General features: G+C 42.6%; 1 protein-coding gene across 1 annotated transcript; it reads left to right on the plus strand.

Annotated features, from left to right (window-relative positions):
- Positions 1–1,505: 1,505 nt before the first annotated feature.
- Positions 1,506–27,093, plus strand: mapk12a (mitogen-activated protein kinase 12a). Its single transcript, XM_036977612.2, has 12 exons — positions 1,506–2,104; positions 21,333–21,462; positions 21,851–21,909; positions 22,140–22,251; positions 22,376–22,405; positions 22,487–22,534; positions 24,905–25,019; positions 25,368–25,439; positions 25,706–25,785; positions 25,874–25,952; positions 26,145–26,318; positions 26,789–27,093. The coding sequence occupies exons 1-12, from the start codon at positions 1,986–1,988 to the stop codon at positions 26,854–26,856; spliced, it is 1,086 nt and encodes a 361-aa protein (XP_036833507.1). The 5' UTR covers positions 1,506–1,985; the 3' UTR covers positions 26,857–27,093.
- The last annotated feature ends 33 nt before the right edge of the window (positions 27,094–27,126 follow it).

Here is a 27,126-nt window from a genome sequence, read left to right on the forward strand (position 1 = left end):
TTTTGATCTAAGTGATAATTACATTTATGGAAATATCATGTGTTCAGTTGATTTGTAGTCTTTATACAGATGTCTCTGTAGATCTGTGTAGCCTATTGGCTGTCTGGTTATGAACGACAGCCCAGACGTCCAGTCCTACAATGACCCATCTGAGTCCAAGAGACTTGGAGTATCACCTCTATGTACCAAATAATGTGTGTGAAAGGGAATGTACATGATTTACATATCTGAATTTTACAGAATGAGTCACATAATGTTACTAATTGAGCCACAAAGGACTTCATACACAAGTATAACATAACATAAATGTCAATGTTGTAAATGTCATAGCAATTGTAACACTGACCATTTGGTGCTTCATTGCACAAATACTACTACACCACATTGCATCGTGTAGGTCATGATAACATTCTATGTATTGCATACATTTTCCAGAAAGCTTCAAAACTGCCATTGTCAACTAAATATTTGCCAAGGAAATCATGAGCAATGGTTTTGTTTAATTTCTTGGGATAAATTGTTTTTTATGAATTGATATGGAAATTATATGTCATGATGCTGAAGAAATGGCTTTTATAGGGTGTTCCTTGGTAACTTGAATTTCTTTGAAACGTTAATATTGTGGCCCAAAGTTGAGCTATTTGTAACGTCAATGTAATGTTCAATATTCTATTTTTGTAAGTTGGAAGATTTTACTTATGGCAATTTTTGTATAGGAAAACAAGATGCACTACTCAAATGGCTTCTCTTGGGCTCCAGGTAAATTCTCTGAGGTACATATGAATCAAACTCATAAATTAACGTTTCAACCACTGTGACCACCACCATATGTCTTTGTCATTACCCCCTTCAAAACATGTCATACCATGAGGAATAGAGGGACCTCTGTCAGGTGACGGATGAGCAATAATTCTGTTCATATTGATCAGCAAAATATTGCTTATAATAGAATAGACTATCATAAATTATAATCTGTGGTGTTTTTATTTATTGATTATTAATGTACATATGAAATGTATTATCTTCTGAGAGCTTCCTCTATATGCGAACTGTAGTTGGTAAACTTATACAAAAATATGTTGGCTGTTTTTTTCTGTTTTTTGTGTGCACATGCACAACATTATAGCCTTCATTGACATTACATTCCAGCCTGTCTCTTCATGCCTGGTTTCAGTAACCTTTCATCTGAAGGATTAATGTTGCTCATGTTAAACAGTAAATACTAGAGCCCACCAAACCTACCATAAAATATTCTGAAAATAGACTGGAGGCCATTTGATTTGACAGTGTTAAGAATTTTGTCCCATTTTTGTGCGAGGGTATTGTGTAGCTGTGTCTTCCTCAGGCACTAACTGGCCTACACACAGCATTGCGATTCTCTCAAACCAACCTCAGAGCAGTGGGAGGAATGTCTGTACTGTACTGTGCCTCCTTAGTGTACAGGTCCCAGCAAGCCCTGAACACAGTAGGTACTCTACATCTCAACATGCCCAAGGCAGAAAGCCACATAGGGACGAGTAGCAACAACAAGCAGGCCTGTAACAATTAATCTTACACACAGTCATACTTTTATTCGATCCTTGTTGTATACCATTGGATCATCTTCCAGGTGATCTAATAATAGGAATTGATTAGGGTGCTTTCTTGACAATCTATTCTACGGTGCAGAGTTATTTATCGAAATAGAACTCATACAACACTAATCAGCACTTGTATTGTGCACCCAGCATGGGTCTACATATGCATGTCCCTTTTTAGTTAGTGGCTGTCTTGTCACACTACACTTCATGAGACTCGGGAGTGGCTGTGCTGTGGTTGACCCCAGGCGGCATCTTATAGCTGCGCAAGCTGCGCGTTCGACGCGCTGCGCATTCGGTGACGAGAATGAATTCAAGAACACATAGGTAGGACAATGGGTGTGTAAACGAAACTGGGGAATCACTTCTTGGAACACGTACTAGATTTGTTAGATCGGGTCAAGTAAGATGTCGAGCCGGACCAGACCTGGCTACTGTCGCCAGGACGTGAACAAAACCACCTGGGAGGTACCGGAGCGGTACAGGGATCTAAAACAGGTGGGGACAGGGGCGTACGGTACAGTCTGGTAAGTGTCGTGGCAACTGGGGTGGGAAGATATGTCAGGCTAACGTTACGTGCTTTGTTGCACTTTGACATAGCTTGGTACAGGGCTCTCCAACACTGTTCCTGGAGAGCTACAGTTCCGTTGTTTTTCACTCTAACCCTAATCTAGCGCACCTGATTTACTGAATGTTTAGTTTTTCGCAGTAGAACAAAACGAGAGAAAAGCTATAGCTTCTCTCGAGTTTCACACAAAAGAGGGCCACTTCCTTGTTTAAGGGACACATTTAATTTCTCATATCAACCCATTTTGAAATTTCACTGCCTTTGGATTTCTGACTAGCCTCCCTGGTCTTTGCAATAGACCTACACATGTAATGTATGTCTGTAGAATGACAATCTGTATGATACAGCCCAAATAAAGCGTGTATTCTTATTACATACTTCAAAAGTGTACATAATCAAAAACGAAGAGAAACAGATGTGCTTTAAATCATTTGCGCATTGCCGTTGTACTCTAGACACAATACCTTTGTGTGGCTCACAGCATGAGGTCGTTACATTGTTATCAATGATTAACTCTGGGCGTATTCAGAGTTGTGTTGGCTGGCTGAATGGTTTTTGCAATTTGGGATCCTTGGGACGCCCTTAGTTACCCCTATTGAAGTTTCTATTTAAAATTGTAAGGGTAAAATGCGCTGCATGGTAATTCCGACGTATGCATTTACGGTGATATGGCCTCTGCAGAAGTCAGGGCATTCACACTTATTGCGCTTCTCCGAGCAGCACAGAGCTGTTGTGAAGAAGGTTGTCATAATGGTGAGTTTGTGTTTATACACTCCCGCCCTCACCTACATCAACCAATCATGTAATTGCGGAGCAACACTATTGCGCGAGATGCCTGCCAAATGGTTGAACATACGTCTCGTTAGGATCGTAAGAAAAGCCATGCGTGAAACAAACGTTTTTAATAAAATATTTTGATATTTATTCTCTCAACATCTTGCCAAAGTATGTTTTGTAGGAGGGGTTAATATGAATTTTAAATAATTTGACACAATTTATATGAATCGGGTCATGCACTTATGGACTTTGAAATTAACAAGAGATAGGTTAAACGTAGGCTAAATCTGACAAGCTTATTTCCACACTTTACAATAACTGTTGCAGTGGTCTTAGTCTCCATATATAGGCTCTTACATAGGCTTTGGGGGTGACCAGTGAAATATACCTGCTGGAGCGCATGCTATGGGTGGGTGCTGCTATGGTGGCCAGTGAGCTGAGGGGCTTTACCTAGCAAAGACTTATAGATGGCCTGAAGCCAGTGGGTTTGGTGACGAATATGAAGTGAGGGCCAGCCAATGAGAGCATACAGGTCGCAGTGGTGGGTAGTATACGGGGCTTTGGTGACAAAACAGATGGCACTGTGATATACTGCATCCAATTTGCTCAGTAGAGTATTGGAGGCTATTTTATAAATGACATCGCTGAAGTCTAGGATCAGTAGGATAGTCAGTTTTACGAAGGTATGTTTGGCAGCATGAGTGAAGGATGCTTTGTTGCGAAATAGGAAACCGATTCTAGATTTCATTTTGGATTGGAGATGCTTAATGTGAGTCTGGAAGTAGAGTTTATAGTCTAACCAGACACCTAGGTATTTGTAATTGTCCACATATTCTAAGTCAGAACCGAGTAGGAATGCTTGACGGGCGGGCATGTGCGGGCAGCGATCAGTTGAAGAGCATGCGTTTTGTTTTACTTTATTTAAGAGCAGTTGGAGGCCACGGAAGGAGAGTTGTATGGCATTGAAGCTCATCTGGAGGTTAGCTAACACAGTGTCCAAAGAAGGGCTAGAAGTATACAGAATAGTGTCGTCGGCATAGAGGTGGATCGGAGAATCACCAGCAGCAAGAGCAACATCATTGATGCATACAGAGAAAAGAGTCAGCCCGAGAATTGAACCCTGTGGCACCCCCATAGAGACTGCTAGAGGTAGGGACAACAGGCCCTCCGATTTGACACACTGAACTCTGTCTGAGAAGTAGTTGGTGAACCAGGCGAGGCAGTCATTTGAGAAATCAAGGCTGTTGAGTCTGCCAATAAGAATGTGGTGATTGACAGAGCCGAAAGCTTTGGTCAGGTTGATGAATACGGCTGCACATTATTGTCTTTTATCGATGGCGTTATGATATCGTTTAGGTCCTTAAGCATGGCTGAGGTGCACCCATTGAACAGGGTAGTAATAAGGGTTGCAACAATTTCGGCAGATAAGTTTAGAAAGAGAGGGTCCAAATTGTCTGTCCGAGCTGATTTGTAGGGGTCCAGATTTTGCAACTCGTTCAGAACATCAGCTATCTGGATTTGGGTGAAGGAGAAATGGGGGCGGTTTGGGCAAGTTGCTGTGGGGGGTGCAGGGCTGTTGACCAGGGTAGGGGTAGCCAGGTGGAAAGCATGGCCAGCCATAGAAAAATGCTTATCTTGGATTTATCGGTGGTGACAGTGTTTCCTATCCTCAGTGCAGTGGGCAGCTGGAGGAGGTGCTCTTATTCTCCATGGACTTTAGTGTCCCAGAACTTTTGGGAGTTTGTGCTACATTTTGCAAATTTCTGTTTGAAAAAGCTAGCCTTTGCTTTCCTAACTGCCTGTGTATATTGGTTCCTGACTTCCCTGAAAAGTTGCATATCGCAGTGGCTCTTCAATGCTAATGCAGTATGCCACGTTTTTGTGCTGGTCAAGGTCAGTCAGGTCTGGAGTGAACCAAGGGCTATATCTGTTCCTGGTTCAACATTTTTTGAATGGGGCATTATTATGGTGAGGAAAGCACTTTTAAAGATTAACCAGGCATCCTCTACTGACGGAATGAGGTCAATATCCTTCCAGGATACCCAGGCCAGGTCGATTAGAAAGGCCTGATAGCTGAAGTGTTTTAGCGAGCGTTTGACAGTGATGAGGGGTGGTCGTTTAACCGCAGACCCATTACGGGCGCAGTCAATGAGGCAGTGATCACTGAGATCCTGGTTGAAGACAGCAGAGGTGTATTTAGAGGGCAGGTTGGTCAGGATGATATCTATGACGGTGCCCGTGTTTACAGATTTGGGTTTGTACCTGGTAGGTTCATTGATACTTTGTGTGAGATTGAGGGCTTCTATCTTAGATTGTAGGACGGCCGGGGTGTTAAGCATGTCCCAGTTTAGGTCACCTAACAGTACGAGCTCTGAAAATAGATGGGGGCCAATCAATTCACATATGGTGTCCAGGGCACAGCTGGGGGCAGAAGGTGGCCTATAACAAGCGGCAACGGTGAGAGACTTGTTTCTGGGAAGGTGGATTTTTAGAAGTAGAAGCTTGAATTGTTTGGGCACAGACCTGGATAGTATGACAGAACTCTGCAGGCTGTCTCTGCAGTAGATTGCAACTCCGCCCCCTTTGGCAGTTCTATCTTGTCTGAAAATTTTATAGTTAGGGATGGAAATTCCAGGATTTTCGGTGGCCTTCCTATGCCAGGATTCAGACACGAGTGTGCTAAAGCAGTGAGTAAAACATACTTAGGGAAGAGGCTTCTAATGTTAATATGCATGAAACCAAGGCTTTTACGGTTACAGAAGTCAACAAATGAGAGTGCCTGGGGAATGTGAGTGGAGCTAGGCGCTGCAGGGCCTGGATTAACCTCTACATCACCAGAGGAACAGAGGAGGAGTAGGGTAAGGGTACGGCTAAAGGCTATAAGAGCTGGTCGTCTAGTGCGTTGGGAACAGAGATGAAAAGGAACAGGTTTCTGGGCACGGAAGAATATATTCAGGGCATAATGTGCAGACAAGGGTATGGTAGGATGTGAATACAGTGGAGGTAAACCTAGGCATTGAGTGACGATGAGAGAGCTTTTGTCTCTGGAGACATCATTTAGAGCAGGTGAGGTCACTGCATGTGTGGGAGGTGAAACAAAAGGGCTAGCTAAGGCATATTGAGCAGGGATGGAGTCTATACAGTGAAATAAGACAATAATCTCTAACCAAAACAGCAATGGACAAGACATATTGACATTATTGAGAGGCATGCGTAGCCGAGTGATCAAAGGGACCAGTGGGAGGCTAGACGAGCTGGAGACAAGGCGATTCAGCCAGCTAGCAGGCCGGGGCTAGCAGAAGGGCCTTTGGGAGTAGTCTGTTGTAGCCCCCTCGGATGGTTACGTTGGCAGGGCTCCGTGTAGGCAGTAAAAGGGTCCAGGCCAATTGGCACAATTAGGTATTGTAGCCCAAGAAATTGGGTGATTGTCCTCTTCAGCTAACAGTCCGATATGCTCTAGACAGCTAGCAGGATAGCGGATGGGTCTTCAGGGGACGTCGCGACGGAGGAGCCGGTTGAAACCCCTCGGGCGGATTACGTCGGTAGACCAGTGATGGTGGAATCGATGGACCTCTTAAGTTACCCGGGAGATGGGCCTAGCACGAGGCTAGTTCCAGGCTCACTGGTGCTTGCTTCGGGACAGAGACGTTAGCCAGGGGGTTGCCACTCGGATAGCAGCTATCTAGTTGCGATGATCCAGATGAAAAGGTTCAGAGCTTGCGGTAGGAAACTGGAGATGTGGAGAAAGAGCAGTCCGGTATGCTCTGGGTTGAAACGCGCTGTGCAGGCTGGCAGGACAGACTAAGGTTAGCTGATGACCGCTAGCAGTGGCTAACTGACTAGTAGCTAGTTAGCTGGCTAGCTTCTGTTTGGGGTTCCGGTTCTAAAGTATAGAAAATAGCAGATCCATACCACATTGGGTGAGGCGGGTTGCAGGAGTGTATGTTGAAACTGAGGTTAATAATATAAAAATATATATACACAGGACACGACAAGACGAAGACAAAGACGGCTGAACTGCTGCACCATCTTGGAAGAATGTTGAAGAACTTATGATCTCCATGCAGCACCACAGCACCATTCGCCTTCGGAAAAGCACCCCTCAGCCTCAGAAGATGCCCTTCTGGAGGCATGCAGCCATAGAGCCAATTTGCCTACTAGCCAAGTAAAGTGCAGAGCATGCGTAATGCGTGCAACTCATCATTCCAACATATTTGAACATTTAATTCATCCTTCATTCAGTATGTCATCCATACAGTCATTTGTCTGAGTTGCAATAGGAACTAAATCAAAGAGAATAGAACAGTCTTATCCATTTGTTTGTTATCACTTCAAGTAAATGTTTAATTTAGGCATATCCAAATACAAAATAGGCCATCAACTTGGAGGCATTGCCATTCAGGCTATTATTTTGGGTACTGGTGTCTTGCAGATTCATTTTAGAACTCTATTTGTGTTTTATAACTGTTTTTATTACAGGGCTCCGCTTAACTAGAGACCTTAGCTCACAGGCCTCTAATTAAAGCTTCCTAATAGATTTTTAACAAAATACTTGAAAAAGCACATGCAGTGGCTGATAGGGACAACAGATCTGGCAATAAGAATAGGCCATGGATAGTTTTGACCATTTGGGGCCCCTTGGCCATTTTGCTCAGGACAGGTTATAGCCAACACTTAATCAATATTTTGTTTTGTCTCATTTATGGTTATAGCCTCTGTGATGGGGTTGTGCAATGCAAATGGCTATAACAAGCCTACACACAGAGTGGAATGCACAATACAACAGTCAAAATGCCTAATATAAGGCCTACAGTCCGTGCTCCCAAATACTAGAAAAAGTGTGATTCATTAGGTTACATGATCACCACAGTAGCCACACACGGCTATAAAAAATTAATTGTGCAATTATATGGCTATTAAATAAGACACAACAGCATGACAGAATAAGCCTAGCCTACAACATTAATATTTTCTATTTTGCCGCCCAGGCAGTTATTCTAGACAAGGCTCTTCTGTGTCTTTCATTCTTAGACAAGTCATTTGCTGAAGGTCCAAGCATATACTACGCCATCTACTGGTATAACGTTGTTATTTAATGCAGTTCGAAAACAAGCTCAATACTTTTATTTTGGAAATGAAACCGGAAGCTGCAAAGCGTCTCTAACGTCTGGGCTAGAGTTACTTGATTGACTAGCTAACTTCGATTAGCTACGTTCGGTTCGTCCTTTGCAGATGCCACATAAGTATAAAAATATATGTAACCAAGTAAAGGGAGACTTAAAATAAGAGTTGAATATGTAAATGTTAATTCATAGTCATAACATAAGGTTTGTAAGTTTACAGATCTAATTTAATGCTTACATTTCATGTTTCACGCATGGCTTTTCCAAACTATTTCCGTATGGATTTTCTTACAATCCTAATGACACATACATTTAACCTCCACATTGTTACAACATTTCAGAGGCGCCCAGCGATGTGGTACGGAGCTCAATTTGTAATTTGCACGTCTCCAGAGGATTCGCAATTGCGTCACACAATCCATAAGGCGCCTCCGACCACATTTTCAGATCAAGCATAAATTGTCTCTTAGTGTAGGGTATGGACTTCCCAAGGATCCCTGATAGTACTAATTCTGGGTGAATGCCAATTTGTAACACATGATCAACTCAATGTTCCAAAGGTTGCTTTTACACAGGCAATTCTGATATTTTTATCCACTAATTGTTATTTGGACCAATGACGTCAGAACTTCTCACGTCAGATATTTTTCAGATCTGATCCGATTGGTCAAAGACATTAGTAAAGAAGATATCCATCCTCTTTCCTACTTTTGAAAATGGTCAAAGTTAATCGAGGAGAGGCGGAGAGAAGGAAAGTAGACGAAAATGTGCTTGTATGAAATGAGACCTTTTTTAAATAATTTGGTGTCATGATTCGGAAAGGTAAGATAGCTATCAAAAATGACAAGCTACTATGTGGGAAATTGTAGGTGGCTTGTTTCAGCTCATTGTATCATGTTATTGATACCATAACTGAGAGGTTGCACTTTTCTTGCACATTTTGATCTTAGTGCATTTTAGAGTTGAAGAACACCAACTGCAGATACACATGCTTGTTTTTGTGCATCAGAAAATACTAAATAAAATGTAGAATCATTTTGACAGGTGACAGGCATATTATTTTACTATTAGCATGCAGTGGGGATAATTATATTGTCCCAGTCAGGAGCCCAGGCTTTTGCCATTGATGGTAGAGTTCTCATCTCTGGACTGCGCAAGGTTTGGATTGCATTCTGCTTAAGGCACTTGTCTCTTTCTACATTGGTCAGCTACGTTTGTGTCCAGGGTGGGATCCTTTCGATACACTTATGGGGTATGGGCACACAAACGCTCCTAGAGAGAAGGGGGAATACTGAAGCATACATTGATGACAGTTCTACAGTCTCCATCAGAGGCCCAGGCTTTTTGCATAGATGGTAAAAGCTCTCATTTCTGGACTGTAACATTGTAAGATTGTGCCATCCATGGGACTTGATATACATTGATTGGTAGGTTACACTATATTTAGATACTTAAAATACTGCCTGATACACCGTTGCTAGTTTTCTCCATACTCAATAAATGGTGAAACACTATTTGTTATGGTGTTCTTTATTCAAATGTATAAGCATGTCAAAGGACAAAAATAGTACAAAATACAATAAATGTAAGTACCTGATGATAGACACAAGGAAGCACATTAGATTTGCAGGACAACAGTATGTTGATGGCTGTAGATTCATGATTCGCCTGTTAGCATGGAAATAACTATAAATTAGCAGGGAGCTAATGCGACCATTACAATTAGAGCATGCTAACTCACTCTTACTGCAATAACATACACAAGCACATCCCAGATTGCGCCCAGGTACCACACACATATACAGTGGGGAGAACAAGTATTTGATACACTACCGATTTTGCAGGTTTTCCAACTTACAAAGCATGTAGAGGTCTGTAATTTTTATCATAGGCACACTTCAACGGAATCTAAAACAATAATCCAGAAAATCACAATGTAATAATTTTAAAGTAATTAATTTGCATTTTATGACATAAGTATTTGATCACCTACCAACCAGTAAGAATTCCGGCTCTCAGACCTGTTAGTTTTTCTTTAAGAAGCCCTCCTGTTCTCCACTCATTGCCTGTATTAACTGCACCTGTTTGAACTCGTTACCTGTATAAAAGACACCTGTCCACACACTCAATGAAACAGACTCCAATCTCTCCACAATGGCCAAGACCAGGGAGCTGTGTAAGGACATCAGGGATAAAATTGTAGACCTGCACAAGGCTGGGATGGGCTACAGGACAATAGGCAAGCAGCTTGGTGAGAAGACAACAACTGTTGGCGCAATTTTTAGAAAATGGAAGAAGTTCAAGATGACGGTCAATCACCCTCGGTCTGGGGCTCCATGTAAGATCTCACGTCGTGGGGCATCAATGATCATGAGGACGGTGAGGGATCAGCCCAGAACTACACGGGACCTGGTCAATGACCTGAAGAGAGCTGGAACCACAGTCTCAAAGAAAACCATTAAAAACACACCACGCCGTCATGGATTAAAATCCTGCAGCGCATGCAAGGTCCCCCTGCTCAAGCCAGCGCATGTCCAGGCCCGTCTGAAGTTTGCCAATGACCATCTGGATGGTCCAGAGGAGGAATGGGAGAAAGTCATGTGGTCCGATGAGACAACAATAGAGCTTTTTGGTCTAAACTCCACTCACCGTGTTTGGTGGAAGAAGAAGGATGAGTAAAACTCCAAGAACACCATCCCAACCGTGAAGCATGGAGGTGTAAACATTCTTTGGGGATGCTTTCCTGCTAAGGGGACAGGACGACTGCACTGTATTGAGGGGAGGATGGATGGGACCATGTATCACGAGATCTTGGCCAACAACCTCCTTCCCTCAGTATGAGCATTGAAGATGGGTCGTGGCTGGGTCTTCCAGCATGACAACGACCTGAAACACACAGCCAGGGCAACTAAGGAGTGGCTCCGTAAGAAGCATCTCAAGGTCCTGGAGTGGCCTAGCCAGTCTCCAGACCTGAACCCAATAGAAAATCTTTGGAGGGAGCTGAAAGTCCGTATTGCCCAGCGACAGCCCCGAAACCTGAAGGATCTAGAGAAGGTCTGTATGGAGGAGTGGGCCAAAATCCCTGCTGCAGTGTGTGCAAACCTGGTCAAGAACTACAGGAAACGTATGATCTCTGTAATTGCAAACAAAGGTTTCTGTACCAAATATTAAGTTCTGCTTTTCTGATGTATCAAATACTTATGTCATGCAATAAAATGCAAATTAATTACTTAAAAATCCTACAATGTGATTTTCTGGATTTTTGTTTTAGATTCTGTCTCTCAGTTGAAGTGTACCTATGATAAAAATTACAGACCTCTACATGCTTTGTAAGTAGGAAAACAAATATTTGTTCTCCCCACTGTATATGATCCAAGATGGCGTAGCAGTCAGACGTGTTTGTCTTGTCCAATCTTGTCCCATGTAAATAGTCGGTCTCATATATTTAATCTCACTTTCCACCTATGATCTAAATATACTTTCCTGCAACCCGCCCCACCCAATGTGGTACGGATCTGCTATTTTTATACATTATAACTGGAACCTCCATCAGGTGCTAACTAGCTAGTAGTCACTGTTAGCCACGGCTAGCGGTCTTCACCTTTAGCTCGGTCAATACCTGCCAGTCTGCACAGCGCAATATTGGACTGCTTTTCTCCACCACATCACCGTATTCCTGCTGCAAGCTCTGGGCCATTACACAGGATCATCGTAGCTAGCTAGCTGCAATCGAGTGGCTTCAACTGACTTAACGCCTCTGTCCCGAAGGGAGCACCAGTTAGACTTGAGCTAGCTTCGAGCTAGGCCCATCTCCAGGCTAGCCGAAGAGGTATGCCTGCTAATTTGTGGGCTACAATACCTCTTTTGCCAATTGGCCTGGACCCTTTATTGCCGACACGGAACCCCACCGATCCATCACGACTGGTCTGCCAAGGTAATCGTCTGTGGTCTCAACAGGCTTTTCCGTTGTGTTGTCACTGAAGACCCAACTGCTAGCGCCGGCCCGCTAGCTTTCTGAACGCCGTGCCTCCCACTCGCCTAGCATAGTAACGACTACCGAAACAGCTCCTGGACTAACCTATTTCTGCTCATTGGACCCTATGATCACTCGGCCACACATGCCTCTAATGTCAATATGCCTTGTCTTCTGCTGTTTTGTTTAGTTATCGTTTTATTTCACTGTAGTGCCCCTTGTCCAGCTCAACATGCCACAGATAGCTATTTTGTCACACACCCCACACATGGGGAGACCTCACCTGGCTTAGTTGGCGCCTCCAGATATGTAAGCTCTCTCATCGTCACTCAGCTCTTATAACCTTTAGCCGTACCCTTATTCTACTCCTCCTCTGGTGATGTAGAGGTTATGTAGAGGTTAACCCTGGCCCTGTAGCCCCCAGCATCACACCTATTCCACAGGTGCTCTCATATCGGAAGCCTCCTCCCTAAATTTGTTTTATTCACTGCTTTAGCACACTCTGCCAACCCTGATGTCCTAGCCATGTCTGAATCCTGGCTTAGGAAGGCCACCAAAAATTCTGAAATGTCCATCCCTAACTAAAACATTTTCCGTCAAGATAGAACTGCCAAAGGGGGCGGAGTTAGCCTGCAGAGTTCTGTCATACTATCCAGGTCTGTGCCCAAACAATTCGAGTTTCTACTTTTAAAAATCCACCTTCCCAGAAATAAGTCTCTCACTGTTGCTGCTTGTTATAGACCCCCCTCAGCCCCCAGCTGTGCCCTGGACAACATATGTGAATTGATTGCCCATCTATATCTTCATAGTTCGTACTGTTAGGTGACCTAAACTGGGATATGTTTAGAACCTCGGCCATCCTACAATCTAAGCTAGATGCCCTCAATCTCACACAAATTATCAAGGAACCTAACAGGCACAACCCTAAATCAGTAAACATGGACACCCTCATGGATATCATCCTGACCAACTTGCCCTCTAAATACACCTCTGCTGTTGTTCTTTAAAAGTGCTTTCCTCACCATCTTAAATAAGCATGCCCCATTCAAAAAATGTAGAACCAGGAACAGATATAGCCCTTGGTTCACTCCAGACTTGACTGCCCTTGACCAGCACAAAAACGTGGCGTACTGCATTAGCATCAAATAGCCCCCGCGATATGCAACTTTACAGGGAAGTCAGGAACCAATATGCACAGTCATTTAGGAAAGCTGAGGCTAGCTTTTTAAAACAGAAATTTGCATCCTGTAGCACTAATTACAAAACGTTTTGGGTCACTGTAAAGTCCATGGAGAATAAGAGCACCTCCTCCCAGCTGCCCACTGCATTGAGGCTAAGAAGTACAGTCACCACCGATAGGTCTACGATAATCGAGAATTTCAATAAGCATTTTTCTACGGCTTTCCACATGGCTAATCCTACCCCGGCCAACAGCTCTGCAGGATCGGTGTACAGTGCATTCGGAAAGTACTCAGACCCCTTGACTTTTTCCACATTTTGTTACGTTACAGCCTCATTCTAAAATGGGTTACAATATATATATACCTTCAGCAATCTATACACAATAGCCAATAATAACAGTCGAAAACAGGTTTTTAGAAATACATAAGTATTCAGACCCTTTGCTATGAGACTCGAAATTGAGTTCAGGTCCATTCTGTTTCCATTGATCATCTTTGAGATGTTTCTACAACTTGATTGGAGTCCACCTATGGTAAATTCAATTGATTGGACATGATTTGGAAAGACACACACCTGTTTATATAAAGGTCCCACAGTTGACAGTGCAGGTCGGAGCAAAAACCAAGCCATGAGATTGAAGGAATTGTCCGTAGAGCTCAGAGACAGGATTGTGTCGAGGCACAGATCTGGGAAATGGTACCAAAATATGTCTGCAGCATTGAATGTCCCCAAGAACACAGTGGCCTCAATCATTCTTTTGGAACCACCAAGACTCTTCCAAGTGCTGGCTGCCCGGCCAAACTGAGCAATCAGGGGAGAAGAGACTTGGTCAGGGAGGTGACCAAGAACCCGATGGTCACTCTTGACAGAATTCTAGAGGTCCTCTGTGGAGATGGGAGAACCTTCCAGAAGGACAACCATCTGAAGCACTCCACCAATGAGGTCTTTATGGTAGAGTAGCCAGACTGAAGCCACTCCTCAGTAAAAGGCACATGACAGCCTGCTTGGAGTTTGACAAAAGCCACCTAAAGACTGACACCATGAGAAACAAGATGCTCTGGTCTGATTAAACCAAGATTGAAGTCTTTAGCCTGAATGCCAAGCGTCACGTCTGGAGGAAACCTGGCACCATTCCTACAGTGAAGCATGGTGGTGGTAGCATCATGCTGTGGGGATGTTTTTCAGCTGCAGGGATTGGGAAACTAGTCAGGATCTGAGCAAAGTACAGAAAGATCCTTGATGAAAACCTGCTCCAAAGTGCTCAGGATCTCAGACTGGGGTGAAGGTTCACCTTCAAAGCACACAGTCAAGACAACGCAGTAGTGGCTTCGGGACAAGTCTCTGAATGTCCTTGAGTGGCCCAGACTTCAACCTGATCAAACATCTCTGGAGAGACCTGAAAATAGCTGTACAGCAACGCTCCCCATTCAACCTGACAGAGCTTGAGATGATCTGCAGAGAGGAATAAGAGAAACTCCCCAAATAAAGATGTGCCAAGCTTGTAGCTTCATACCCAAGAAGACTTGAGGCTGTAATCACTGTAATCACTGCCAAAGGTGCTTAAACAAAGTACTGAGGAAAGGGTCTGTTTTTGCCTTGTCATTATGGGGTATTGTGTGTAGATTGATAAGGGAATACATCTTTTTAATCAATTTTAGAATAAGGTTGTAACAAAATGTGGAAAAAGTCAAGGGGTCTGAATACTTTCCAAACACTTTAGATACATGCGCACATCAGGACATGTACATAGTAAATATTAAAATAGAATACAGTATTTCAGAACGTGCGATTTCCCCCTATCTGCAAGCATGACCAATGGCATAACACTTTATTGACATCTGACTTGAACCAACCAATTAGAATACATAAACATGAAATACATATTTCTGCAGTGTCTAGTGGAAACGTAACCAACCCTGTTTGTTCTTCATGAAACGTACGTTATGGAAAACATCTCGCACTAAGTCATAGTTATAGAATAATGAATGGATTGGCAAGATTTTGGCACTGTCAACCTTTAGAATGTTAGTAGTTACAATCAATTATATCACCTAAATGTACTCACATTTACTGAACATTTAGTATTTGAAACACAAACATTCATTGCCCAACTGCTTTTTCTATAATCCTACAGCCTCTTTCTCATTCTCCATACTTTATACTCCAATGCATTCGATATTATGCATGCCCACCATGGTGTTGGGCAGCTGCTATTTGAGAACTCATCTGGTTTAGAAATCAAACTGAAATTAAACTGATCTTATTGCAGAGCACATTGTACACCTGTTTTTTAGAGAAGATTGTATTGCAAGGTATGCTATATGTGTAGGCTATTCCACATATATTGGCTACTATGCATATCTCGTTTTTAAACCTCCATTCTAGCATACAGTAACTTATGACACATCTTTATCTGCATGTTTTTATTTGGGTTTCTATGCAAATTAAATGATTGAATGTTTCTTTAAGCCTTCAGCTAGTTACTTGAAATTAGACAATCATGCCAAAACATTATTCAAAATTGAATTCACTGACAGATAACTAATGAAAAACTAGCTTCCTGAACAGGCACATTGACGTTAACAGCAAATTTGTTTAGAACTGTGTGTTTACAGCTGGCTAGGCTAGTCAACTGTAACAGGCTAGCTTTCAATAAATTAGCTAAACGGTCAACGGCGTTACCTCTTCATATGATCAAGACCATTCCTATTGCATACTACATATTTAAAGTGTACTCGAAAACAGATATTTATATTTTTTCAGTCTTTGGGAGTTGACAGCAGATCACGATTTAATGTGAGGCTGTTTACATCTTAGAAGCAGGCCATTGGCTGCCTTCATCACGAGGGGTATGTACGGAAGTTCTGATTGGTTTCAAGTGTAGAAGTTCCCAAATTTGAAAAATACTATTTTTCTAAGAAAATGTGTAAGAATTAAAGGTGCCAACAATGTTGTCATATAAAAAATGTAAAAAACATGCTCCTCCCTCGACGTAGATAATTGACATAATTGAAGCCACGAAAGTTCAAGGCTGACCACAGTCCTGCATGTATTGTTTGCAGAAAACATAATTCCTCATTATAGTGAATTGAAAATTGGCAATCTTCATGTAAGTAATTGTTTTCCCCGAAGACAATCATAGTACCAATAATTGCTTCTAATACACCAGATGTAAGTCATTGAGCCAATTATACAATTTTAAAAATCGCACACATAAGTAGTTATAAGGATAATTTAGTTGATAATAGCAGCCTGCAGTACCCAGGTTGTCCTTCAACTGGAGTTAGCCTGCAACGTCACTTCTTGGAGTAGCTCAAACTGCGCATTAATTTGGCTTCAAGAGAGTTTTCACATAGTGTCACATGATCGATGGCTTTGTCTTTCATATATACAGTAACATGTTCTATTACAAAGAAGCATAGAACAATGAGATAGTACAATGAGACATATTCGACTGAATGTATAAAGAATGTATAAATATGAAGCATCTGCTTGGCGTTTCCACTCACTACCAAATATGGTAGTGAGTGGAATGGAACAAGATGGATTTTGGCCAACATTCTGCACATTTTCTCATCGATGAAACATTTGATCTCAATGCAGTTTTCTGTTCCCAAAACCAGAATCTATTATGAACAAAGTGGACAAAAGTTTTAAAAATCGCGTTGTTTAGGAGTGCAAAGTCGAATTTAGCATTGCTTTCTAGGTTTGAGTGAGAAATAGTGTATTGTAGCCCTGCTACCGCCAGAGGGCGTTATTATTCTTTACATCTTTTGTAATTTTTGTCAATTTCAAAATTAGAAAATACCTAAGGACTATAGACTAATGGGTTGTTATAATGTGTTAGTCTATTTAAAAATCAAATCACATTTTATTCATCACATGCGTAAACAACAGATGTGGACTAACAGGGAAATGCTTACTTACGTGCCCTTCCCAACAAAGCAGAGAGAATATAGAGAAATAATAGAAAAGTAAAACCCATAATAATTATAAAAAGTAATACTAGATAATAGATACATAGTGAGTAACAATAACTTTCCTATATACAAGGAGTATTAGTACCAAGTCGATTAGCAGGGTTACGAGGTAATTGAAGTAGGTATGTACATATGCATACATGTACATACATGTGAATTGTTAGATACTACTGCACTGTTGGAGTTAGGAACACAAGAATTTCGCCACACCTGCAATAACATCTGCTAAATATGTGTATGTGACCAATACAATGATTTGATAACTATGATTAAAGTGAAAGATGGTAAACAGTAGCAGCAGAATATTCACTGTAATGAGTCAAAGTTAGTGCAAAAAGGGTCAATGCAGATAGTCCTGGTAGCTATTTGGTTAGCTATTTATCAGCCTTATGGCTTGGCGTTAGAAGCTGTTCATGTTACCGCTTGCCGTGCGGTAGCTGAGAGAACAGTCTGACTTAGGTGGCGGAAGTCTTCTGACACCGCCTGCTATAGAGGTCCTGGATGGCAGAGAGCTCGGCCCCAGTGATGTACTGGGCTGTCCACACTACTCTCTGTAGCGCCTCGTGGTCGGATGCCAAGCAGTTGCCCTACCAAGCAGTGATGCAGCCAGTCAAGATGCTCTCAATGGTACAGCTGTATAACTTTTTGAGGATCTGTGAGCCTGCCAAATTTTTTCAACCTCCTGAGGGGGAAGAGGAATTGTTGTCATCTCTTTACAACTGTGTTGGTGTGTTTGGACCATGATAGATCCCGAGTGAATGTGGACACTGAGGAACTTGAAGCCCGCAACCCGCTCCACTACAGTCCTGTTGATGTAAATTTGGGGAGTGCTTGGCCTTCCATTTCCTGTAGTCCACAATCAGCTCCTTTGTCTTGCTGATGTTGAGGGAGATGTTGTTGTCCTGGCACCATACTGCCAGGTCTCTGACCTTCCTATAGGCTGTCTCATCGTTGTCGGGAATCGGGCCTACCACCTGTGTGTGATCTGCGGCCACGCTTTCGTGGGTGAACAGAAAGTACAGTAGTGGACTAAGCACACACCCGTGAGGGGCCCCTGTTTAAAAAAAAAAATGTTTTACCTTTATTTAACTAGGCAAGTCAGTTAAGAACAAATTATTATTTTCAATGACGGCCTAGGAACAGTGGGTTAACTGCCTGTTCAGGGGCAGAACGACAGATTTGTACCTTGTCAGCTCGGGGGTTTGAACTTGCAACCTTCCGGTTACTAGTCCAACGCTCTAACCACTAGGCTACCCTGTTAAGGGTCAGCCTAGTGGATGTGTTGTTGCCTACCCTCACCACCTGTGGGCATCCCATCAGGAAGTCCAGGATCAAGTTGCAGAGGGAGATGTTCAGTCCCAGGGTCCTTAGCTTAGTGATGCTTATGGAAACTGAGCTGTAGTCATTGAACAGCATTCTCACGTAGGTGTTCCTTTTGTCCAAGTGGGAAAGGGCAGGGTGGAGTGCAATAGAGATTGCTTCATCTCTGGATCTGTTGGGGCGGTATGCAAATTGGAGTGGGTCCAGGCTTTATGGGATGATGGTGTTGATGTGAGCCATGACCAGCCTTTCAAAACATTTCATGGCTACAGATACGAGTACTACAGTGCGATAGACATTTAAACAAGTTACTATGGCGTTCTTGGATACATGGACTATGGTGGTCTGTTTGAAACATGTAAGACACTTGCCAGCTTGTCGGCGCATGCTCTGAGTATGCGTCCTGGTAATCTGTCTGGCTCTGCGGTCTTGTGAATGGTAACCTGTTTAAAGGTCATACTCACATCGGTTACAGAGAGTGTGATCACACAGTCATCCAGAACAGCTGGTTCTCTCACACATAATTCAGTGTTGCTTGGCTCGACACAAGCATAGAAGGCATTTAGCTAGTCTCTTAGGCTTGTGTCACTGGGCTGCTCATGGCTGGGGTTCCCCGTGATAGTTTGCAAGCCCTGCCACATCCGACGAGCATCAATCAGTGTAGTAGAATTCGATATTAGTCCTGTTATGAAGCTTTGCCTGTTTGAAGGTTCGTCGGAGGGCCTAGCAGGATTTCTTATACACGTACAGGTTAGTGTCTCGCTCCTTGAAAGCGGCAGCTCTAACTCAGTGCGGATGTTGCCTGTAATCAATGGCTTCTGGTTGGCATATGTACGTATATTCACTGTGTGGACGATGTTGTCAATGCACTTATTAATGAAGCTGGTGACTGATGTGGTAAACTCCTCAACGCCATCGGATGAGTCCCGGAACATATTCCAGTCTGTGCTAGAGAAAATGTGCTGTAGCTTATCATCTGCTTCATCTGACCATTTCCGTATTCAGCTTTGACTTCTTGTTTGAGTGTTTGCTTGTAAGCAGGAATCAGGAGGATCGAGTTATGGTCAGAGGAGGACGAGGGAGAGCTTTGTATGTGTCTCTTTGTGTAGCCAAAAGGTGTTGTAGAGTTTTTTTCACCTCTAGTTGCAAAAGTGACATGCTGGTAGAAATGAGGTAAAACGGTTTTCAGTTTCCCTGCATTAAAATCACCGGCCACTACGACCTTTGCCTCTGAATGAGCATTTTCTTGTTTGCTTATGGCCCTATACAGTTCCTTGAGTGCGGTCTTAGTGCCAGCATCAGTTTGTGATGGTAAATAAAATATAATGGATGAAAATTCTTCGTAAATAGAAGGGTCTACAGCTTATCATGAGGTATTCTAACTCAGGCGAGCAGAACCTCAAGACTTCCTTTAATATTAGAGCTTGCACACCAGCTAACAAAGAGACACACACCACTTCCCTTGAGCTTACCTGACGCTGCGGTTCTGTCCTGCCGATGCATAGAAAAACCAGCTAGAATATTATCGATGTCCTTGTTCAGCCAAGTTTCAGAGAAACATAGGATATTACAGTTCTTCAGATCCCTTTGACAGGACAGTCTCGAACAGAGCTCGTGTACATTGACCAATAGAACAGAGCTTGTGTACATTGACCATTTAGAACAGAGCTCGTGTACATTGACCAATCGAACAGAGGGTAGAGGTGGATTATTTACTCCCCTCCATAGTTTCATCAGGGTACCCGCACTTCGACCTCTATACCTGTATCTTTCTCTTCAGGTTGTCTGGGATTAGGGCCTGATCCGGGGCTAACAGTATGTCCTGTGCTGCCGACTCGTTGAGGTAGAAATCTTCATCCAAATCGAGGTTAGGGCTGAGCTAAAGCAGTGTTTGTGAGTCAAGGGCGGATCCCGAAAATGGTTGTTCTTACAAAAACATCTGCAAAGTCCGAATGGTTTGAGCTACAAACTATTATGACCCATCTATGAAAAGCTGAAACTCTTACGGATATGCACTGTTTTTCTCTATGATGCTCACAAGCCACACGAGTCGTTAGAAGGTAAGAAGTTATTCTACATAGAAGATCATAGGAAATCACAGGACATAGTGTCTATAATACTGTAATAAGCTCACAGTTTCTGTCACAAACTCCAAACTCTACACAATTGTCACTGACTAGTTGGATATTAATTTCCCACTAAGCAAACAATTTCAGGCTTTTGCTTGGCAGACCTGTCACGTCTACTCCTGCTCCTCCTCTCTGGCACTCGTTGTCACCAGTTTACTCATCATTACGCACACCTGCCACCATCGTTACGAGCACCTGCGCTTCATGAGACTCACCTGGACTCCATTACCTTCCTGATTTCCTCCCCTATATCTGTCATTCCCTTTGGTTCTTTCCCCAGGCATTATTGATTCTGTTCCTGTGTTTTATGTTGGTACGCTACTCGTGGTTCAGTTATTATTAAATTCACTCCCTGTACTTGCTTCCTGACTCCTAGCATACACGCTACAAGACCTTTTTTGTTTATTGACATTTTTCAATAAAATCCATGAATTTAAATGTTCATGTCAAATAGTTTTGTGTTCTACTTGTAACCCTGGTTGTCCGCAAAAGAAAATGATAAAACAGAAAGTAGAGAATTCCAGCTTTTTCACTGTGGGAGGCCTGGGACCAATGGAGTTGAAACAGAAATAACCTGATTCCGCGTTTGTATAGGACTCAAAGCTAAAATGTATGTTTTAAATAACTATTTGAGAACCAGAGGACCTTGTACCACTCTTCCTCTCTCCTTCCATCTCACCCTCATCTCCATGTCCATCTCTAGCTCTGCGGTGGACTTCAGGACAGGCACCAAGGTGGCCATCAAGAAGCTCCACAGGCCCTTCCAGTCTGAGCTCTTTGCTAAGAGGGCCTATCGGGAGCTGAGGCTGCTCAAACACATGAAACATGAAAATGTAAGACTTGCAAGCCAAAAGTCCGAAATCAACCCTTATCCCATTTAATTGCACTACTTTAGTCCTTAAGGGTTGCAGTCCTCAAGGTTTTTTTGCATCCTGAGTGACACTTAGTAATTGCAAGCAAGTAGCCTAAGTGATTGCCTTGGGTAATCCACTCCACACACAGTCTCTGATTAAATGGCAAGATGAAAACCAGAGATGCTCCCGAAGACCAGAGTTATGCAAACCTTCCCTAAAAACACTAGGCTTATCAGCAATATACTGTAAGCTAGGCTTATAGGGTGTTTGTTTCTTACTGTATCTCCCCTCCAACTGCTATGTAATAACCTGATCAAAACCTAATATAAGTTGTTTATTTTTTTCCTCATTCTCTCTCTGGGGTTAGGTGATTGGCCTTGTGGATGTATTCACTGCTGACCTCTCCTTAGACAGATTCCATGATTTGTGAGTACACTTTTTTTTTATTTTTTATATTTGGTCACGAACTTCAAGTAAACAAAAATGGAAGTTGGAGACACAATATCCACATTCCATACCACTGGATGTTTAGCAAAGTCAAAGTTCCATCTTTCCTCTCCATGTTGGTTGGTCATTGCGAAGATATATAGACATTTAGTCTCTCTATGACTCTCTCTGTCTCTCACGCTCTCGTGCTCTCTCTTGCTCTCGCTCAGCTATCTGGTGATGCCTTTCATGGGAACCGATCTGGGGAAGTTGATGAAGTTACAGCAGCTCTCAGAGGACAAAGTACAGTTCCTGGTCTATCAGATGCTGAAAGGACTCAAGGTGTGTCTCAGTCACACACAATCTCATAAATACTTCTATACAGTACATGCATGAATATAAATATGTGTACACTCTGATATTGTATGTTATTGATGGAAGTGCCTGTTGTATTCTTTTATTACAGTATATCCATTCTGCTGGCATAATTCATAGGGTAAGTGAATCTCCTTTTTCCTGTGTGTGTTTGTGTGTGTGTGGCTCCTCAAAATGACCCGCTGAATGTTTGTATCTGCAGGACCTCAAACCAGGGAATCTGGCCGTTAATCAGGAATGTGAGCTCAAGGTACCCAGTCACACACCCAGTGCTCTGAGATCCTATAACATATCATATGAATTGGATTCATAACATATCATATGAATTGGATTTGTAACATATCATATGAATTGGATTTGTAACATATCATACGAATTGGATTCGTAACATATCATACGAATTGGAGTCGTAACATATCATACGAATTGGAGTCGTAACATATCATACGAATTGGAGTCGTAACATATCATACGAATTGGAGTCGTAACATATCATACGAATTGGAGTCGTAACATATCATACGAATTGGAGTCGTAACATATCATACGAATTGGAGTCGTAACATATCATACGAATTGGAGTCGTAACATATCATACGAATTGGAGTCGTAACATATCATACGAATTGGAGTCGTAACATATCATACGAATTGGAGTCGTAACATATCATACGAATTGGAGTCGTAACATATCATACGAATTGGAGTCGTAACATATCATACGAATTGCACACAAAAAAACAGGGACAACTTTTGGCTCGTGAGCACCACTTTCAAAACTACTGGCTGAAAGAGGGCATCTTTAATAGCCTTCGCACAGACCAACAGACAACATTTCTCTCCGTTGACTTTGTTGTAATGGTTTGATGCCTGAGCACAGTTTTGCAGCAATAATAACTTCCATAGTATTTTGTAGTGTTATAGCTGTTATGATGTAGATACAACGGTATGGTGCAGTCATGAACTGCTATTTTGAAGGATGTTTTACTTATGATTGTGATACATTTGAAGTCGGAAGTTTACATACACCTAAGCCAAATACATTTAAACCCAGTTTTTCACAATTCCTTACATTTAATCCTAGTAAAAAATTCCTTGTCTTAGGTCTGTTAGGATCACCACTTTATTTTAATGTGAAATATCAGAATAATAGTAGAGAGAGTGATTTATTTCAGCTTTCATTTCTTTCATCACATTCCCAGTGGGTCAGAAGTTTGCATACACTCAATTAGTATTTGGTAGTATTGCCTTTAAATTGTTTAACTCGGGTCCATTCCTCCTGACAGAGCTGGTGTAACTGAGTCCAGTTTGTAGGCCTCCTTGCTCGCACACGCTTTTTCAGTTCTGCCCACAAATGTTCTATAGGATTGAGGTCAGGACTTTGTGATGGCCACTCCAATACCTTGACTTTGTTTTCCTTAAGCCATTTTTCCACAACTTTGGAAGTATGCTTGGGGTCATTGTCCATTTGGAAGACCCATTTGCGACCAAGCTTTAACTTCCTGACTGATGTCTTGAGATGTTGCTTCAATATACCCACATCATTTTCCATCCTCATGATGCCATCTATTTTGTGAAGTGCACCAGTCCCTCCTGCAGCAAAGCACCCTCACAACATGATGCTGCCACCCCCGTGCTTCACGGTTGGGATGGTGTTCTTCGGCTTGCAAGCATCCCCTTTTTCCTCCAAACATAACGATGGTCATTATGGCCAAACAGTTCTATTTTTTTGTATCATCAGACCAGAGGACATTTCTCCAAAAAGTATGATCTTTGTCCCCATGTGCAGTTGCAAACCGTAGTCTGGCTTTTTTTATGGCAGTTTTGGAGCAGTGGCTTCTTCCTTGCTGAGCGGCCTTTCAGGTTATGTCGATATAGGACTCGTTTTACTGTGGATATAGATACTTTTGTGCCTGTTTCCTCCAGCATCTTCACAAGGTCCTTTGCTGTTGTTCTGGGATTGATTTGCACTTTTCGCACCAAAGTTCATCTCTAGGAAACAGAATGTGTCTCCTTCCTGAGCGGTATGACGGCTGCGTGGTCCCATGGTGTTTATACTTGTGTACTATTGTTTGTACAGATGAATGTGGTACCTTCAGTTGTTTGGAAATGGCTCCCAAGGATGAACCACACTTGTGGAGGTTTACATTTTGTTTTCTGAGGTCTTGGCTGATTTCTTTTGATTTTCCCATGTGTCAAGCAAAGAGGCACTGAGTTAGCCTATCAGAAGCTTCTAAAGCCATGACATAATTTTCTGGAATTTTCCAAGCTGTTTAAAGGCACAGTTAACTTAGTGTATGTAAACTTCTGACCCACTGGAATTGTGATACTGTGAATTATAAGTGAAATAATCTGTCTGTAAACAATTGTTGTAAAAATTACTTGTGTCATGCACAAAGTAGATGTCCTAACCGACTTGCCAAAACTCTAGTTTGTTAACAAGAAATTTGTGGAGTGGTTGAAAAATGAGTTTTAATGACTCCAACCAAAGTGTATGTAAACTTCTGACTTCAACTGTATGTGGTTGTTTTACCTACATTGGTTGAATGCAGAGAGCATCATCAGAATGACTAAAATGCTAATGTAATGTCCAGTAATAATAAGAGTGTGTCTGTGTCAGATCCTGGACTTTGGGTTGGCGCGGCAGGCGGATAGTGAGATGACAGGCTACGTGGTGACCCGTTGGTACAGAGCCCCTGAGGTTATCCTCAGCTGGATGCACTACACCCAGACTGGTCAGCAGAACACCACCCTAACACTCCTCTTAACTGGTCCAGGATCAGATGTGTTGTTAAGTCGCTGATAGTTTAGGCTAATACTGGAATACAGACAACAGATCCTGGATCAGCTTTTTAACAAGGCTGTAAATTCATCTGAGTGGTCTACATAGATGACAGAGTCAACTGAATGCGTTAAAGCCTATGGAGACTGGTAGATTGTCCACAAGGTAGTGCTCAAGCCTGTATTTTCTGCCTAGTGATGAATGCCCTTCAACATGGTTCTACCAGATTTAAACACCAACCATGTAAATGGAGGTCCTTTCTATCAGTTAACAGTATTCTCTTCCTTTCCTCTCTTCTCAGTGGACATCTGGTCTGTGGGCTGCATCATGGCAGAGATGCTGTCAGGGAAACCACTGTTCAAAGGCAATGACCGTATCCTGATCTGACCTGCCAATGAACCCTCCTATCCACGGTTGCACAATACACATATGAAACTCTATTACTGTGGTTAATGTTGTTTATGTTGGAATCATACTTGCTTCCATTCTTACTTTTCGGTTTGACTGACTAGAACTAGATTATAACCTTATCATGGCCAGGTGGATTTGTTTCACTTTCACACTAGACGCAATGTATTTCCCGATGAGGATGTGTTCAGTATGTAGTTTGACCTTTGAACCTTGACCTGTGGAGCACAGACCTGGATCAGCTGACTGAGATCATGAAGGTCACAGGGACACCCACTCAGGAGTTCATCACCAAACTGCAGTCTCAGGATGTGAGTCATGTACTTACATGCCAAACACATACTATAGGTCTACATGCACACAGGCCTTGATTAAATAGGTTGACGTTCTCTTTCTCAGGCTAAAAACTATGTCAAAAGCCTTCCCAAAGTGCAAAAAAAAGACCTTCAGGCACTCTTTTCCACAGTCAACCCACAGGGTAAGACCATCACCATGTCATGTATAGTGGATCTGCAGTATCTCATCGTCATGACTACTGTTCCTATGTCTGCTGTCTGTATCCCTCTGTTTAGATGTGTCCATTCCCTCCTCTTAGGTGTATTGAGACTCTGATGATGCACTTTAAATGAAATTTGACTTGATTCTATATCTCCCTTCCCGTCATCTCCAGCGGTGACAGTTATAGAGCGCATGCTGCTGCTGGACCCAGAGAGCAGGGTGACGGCAGCAGCAGCCCTCGCCCTGCCATACTTCTCAGAGTTCAGGGAGCCAGAAGAGGAGACCGAGGCCCAACCATACGACCACTCTGTAGACAACTCTGACCTGCCACTGGAGCAGTGGAAACGTAAGGAGGAGGGGATGGCTAGGACAGAACCCACGGTGTATTCATTAGGCTCCAAATGGAAGATTATGTACTGAAACAGGGAGGGTTACCCGGACTTGTCCATTCGAAGCGCTCGTTTTCTGTTGCAAAACGTTTTGCTACTGTGTGTCTTAATGAATATGATCCCAGGACAGAGGTGAGGAGGTGTCAATAGGGACCTGTTTGTTTTCATTGGTTAACATTATAACATTAAACTACTATTTAAGGCATTTTTGAAAGATATCCAGACAAGTTCTGGGGTGGTATGACAGAGTCAGGCCTCTCTGGAATAGGGACTTACTTTTGATGTGTTGCTGATGGATTTTACAATGAGCTACCTCAATATGCATATTTTCACAATTTCCTTCTCTTCCATGAATTTCAATGATAACCTTCTCTATGTAAACACTGTTATGTATCTGTCTCCTCTTTCTCCTTCTGTTTGTTTACAGGTCACACGTTCACAGAGATCCTGTCTTTCCAGCCCATAGTGGTAGAGTCCAGGGAAACCGCACTGTAAGATGAAGCGTCACACAAGGGAAAACAACCCCCCCCCCCCCCCCCCCCCCACCATTTTTACAAGTGTGTCATCCTCTGTTCAATCATCATTCTCAGTCCATTGTGTGTGTGTGTGTGTGGGGGGGGGGGGGGGGGGGGGGGGGGGGGAGGAAAGAGTCCTCCTCTTGTGTGTAGTTTTTCAGCCATTTTCACACCAATGTGTTGTTGCCTCCTGTATAAAGCCCATATTCAACTGAAATTCTAGGATGTTTCCTTGTGTGTGTGTGTGTAC

The sequence above is a fragment of the Oncorhynchus mykiss genome, chromosome 1 (assembly GCF_057628025.1).
Source record: "Oncorhynchus mykiss isolate SJ-2025 chromosome 1, ASM5762802v1, whole genome shotgun sequence".
Taxonomy (NCBI): Eukaryota; Metazoa; Chordata; class Actinopteri; order Salmoniformes; family Salmonidae; genus Oncorhynchus; species Oncorhynchus mykiss.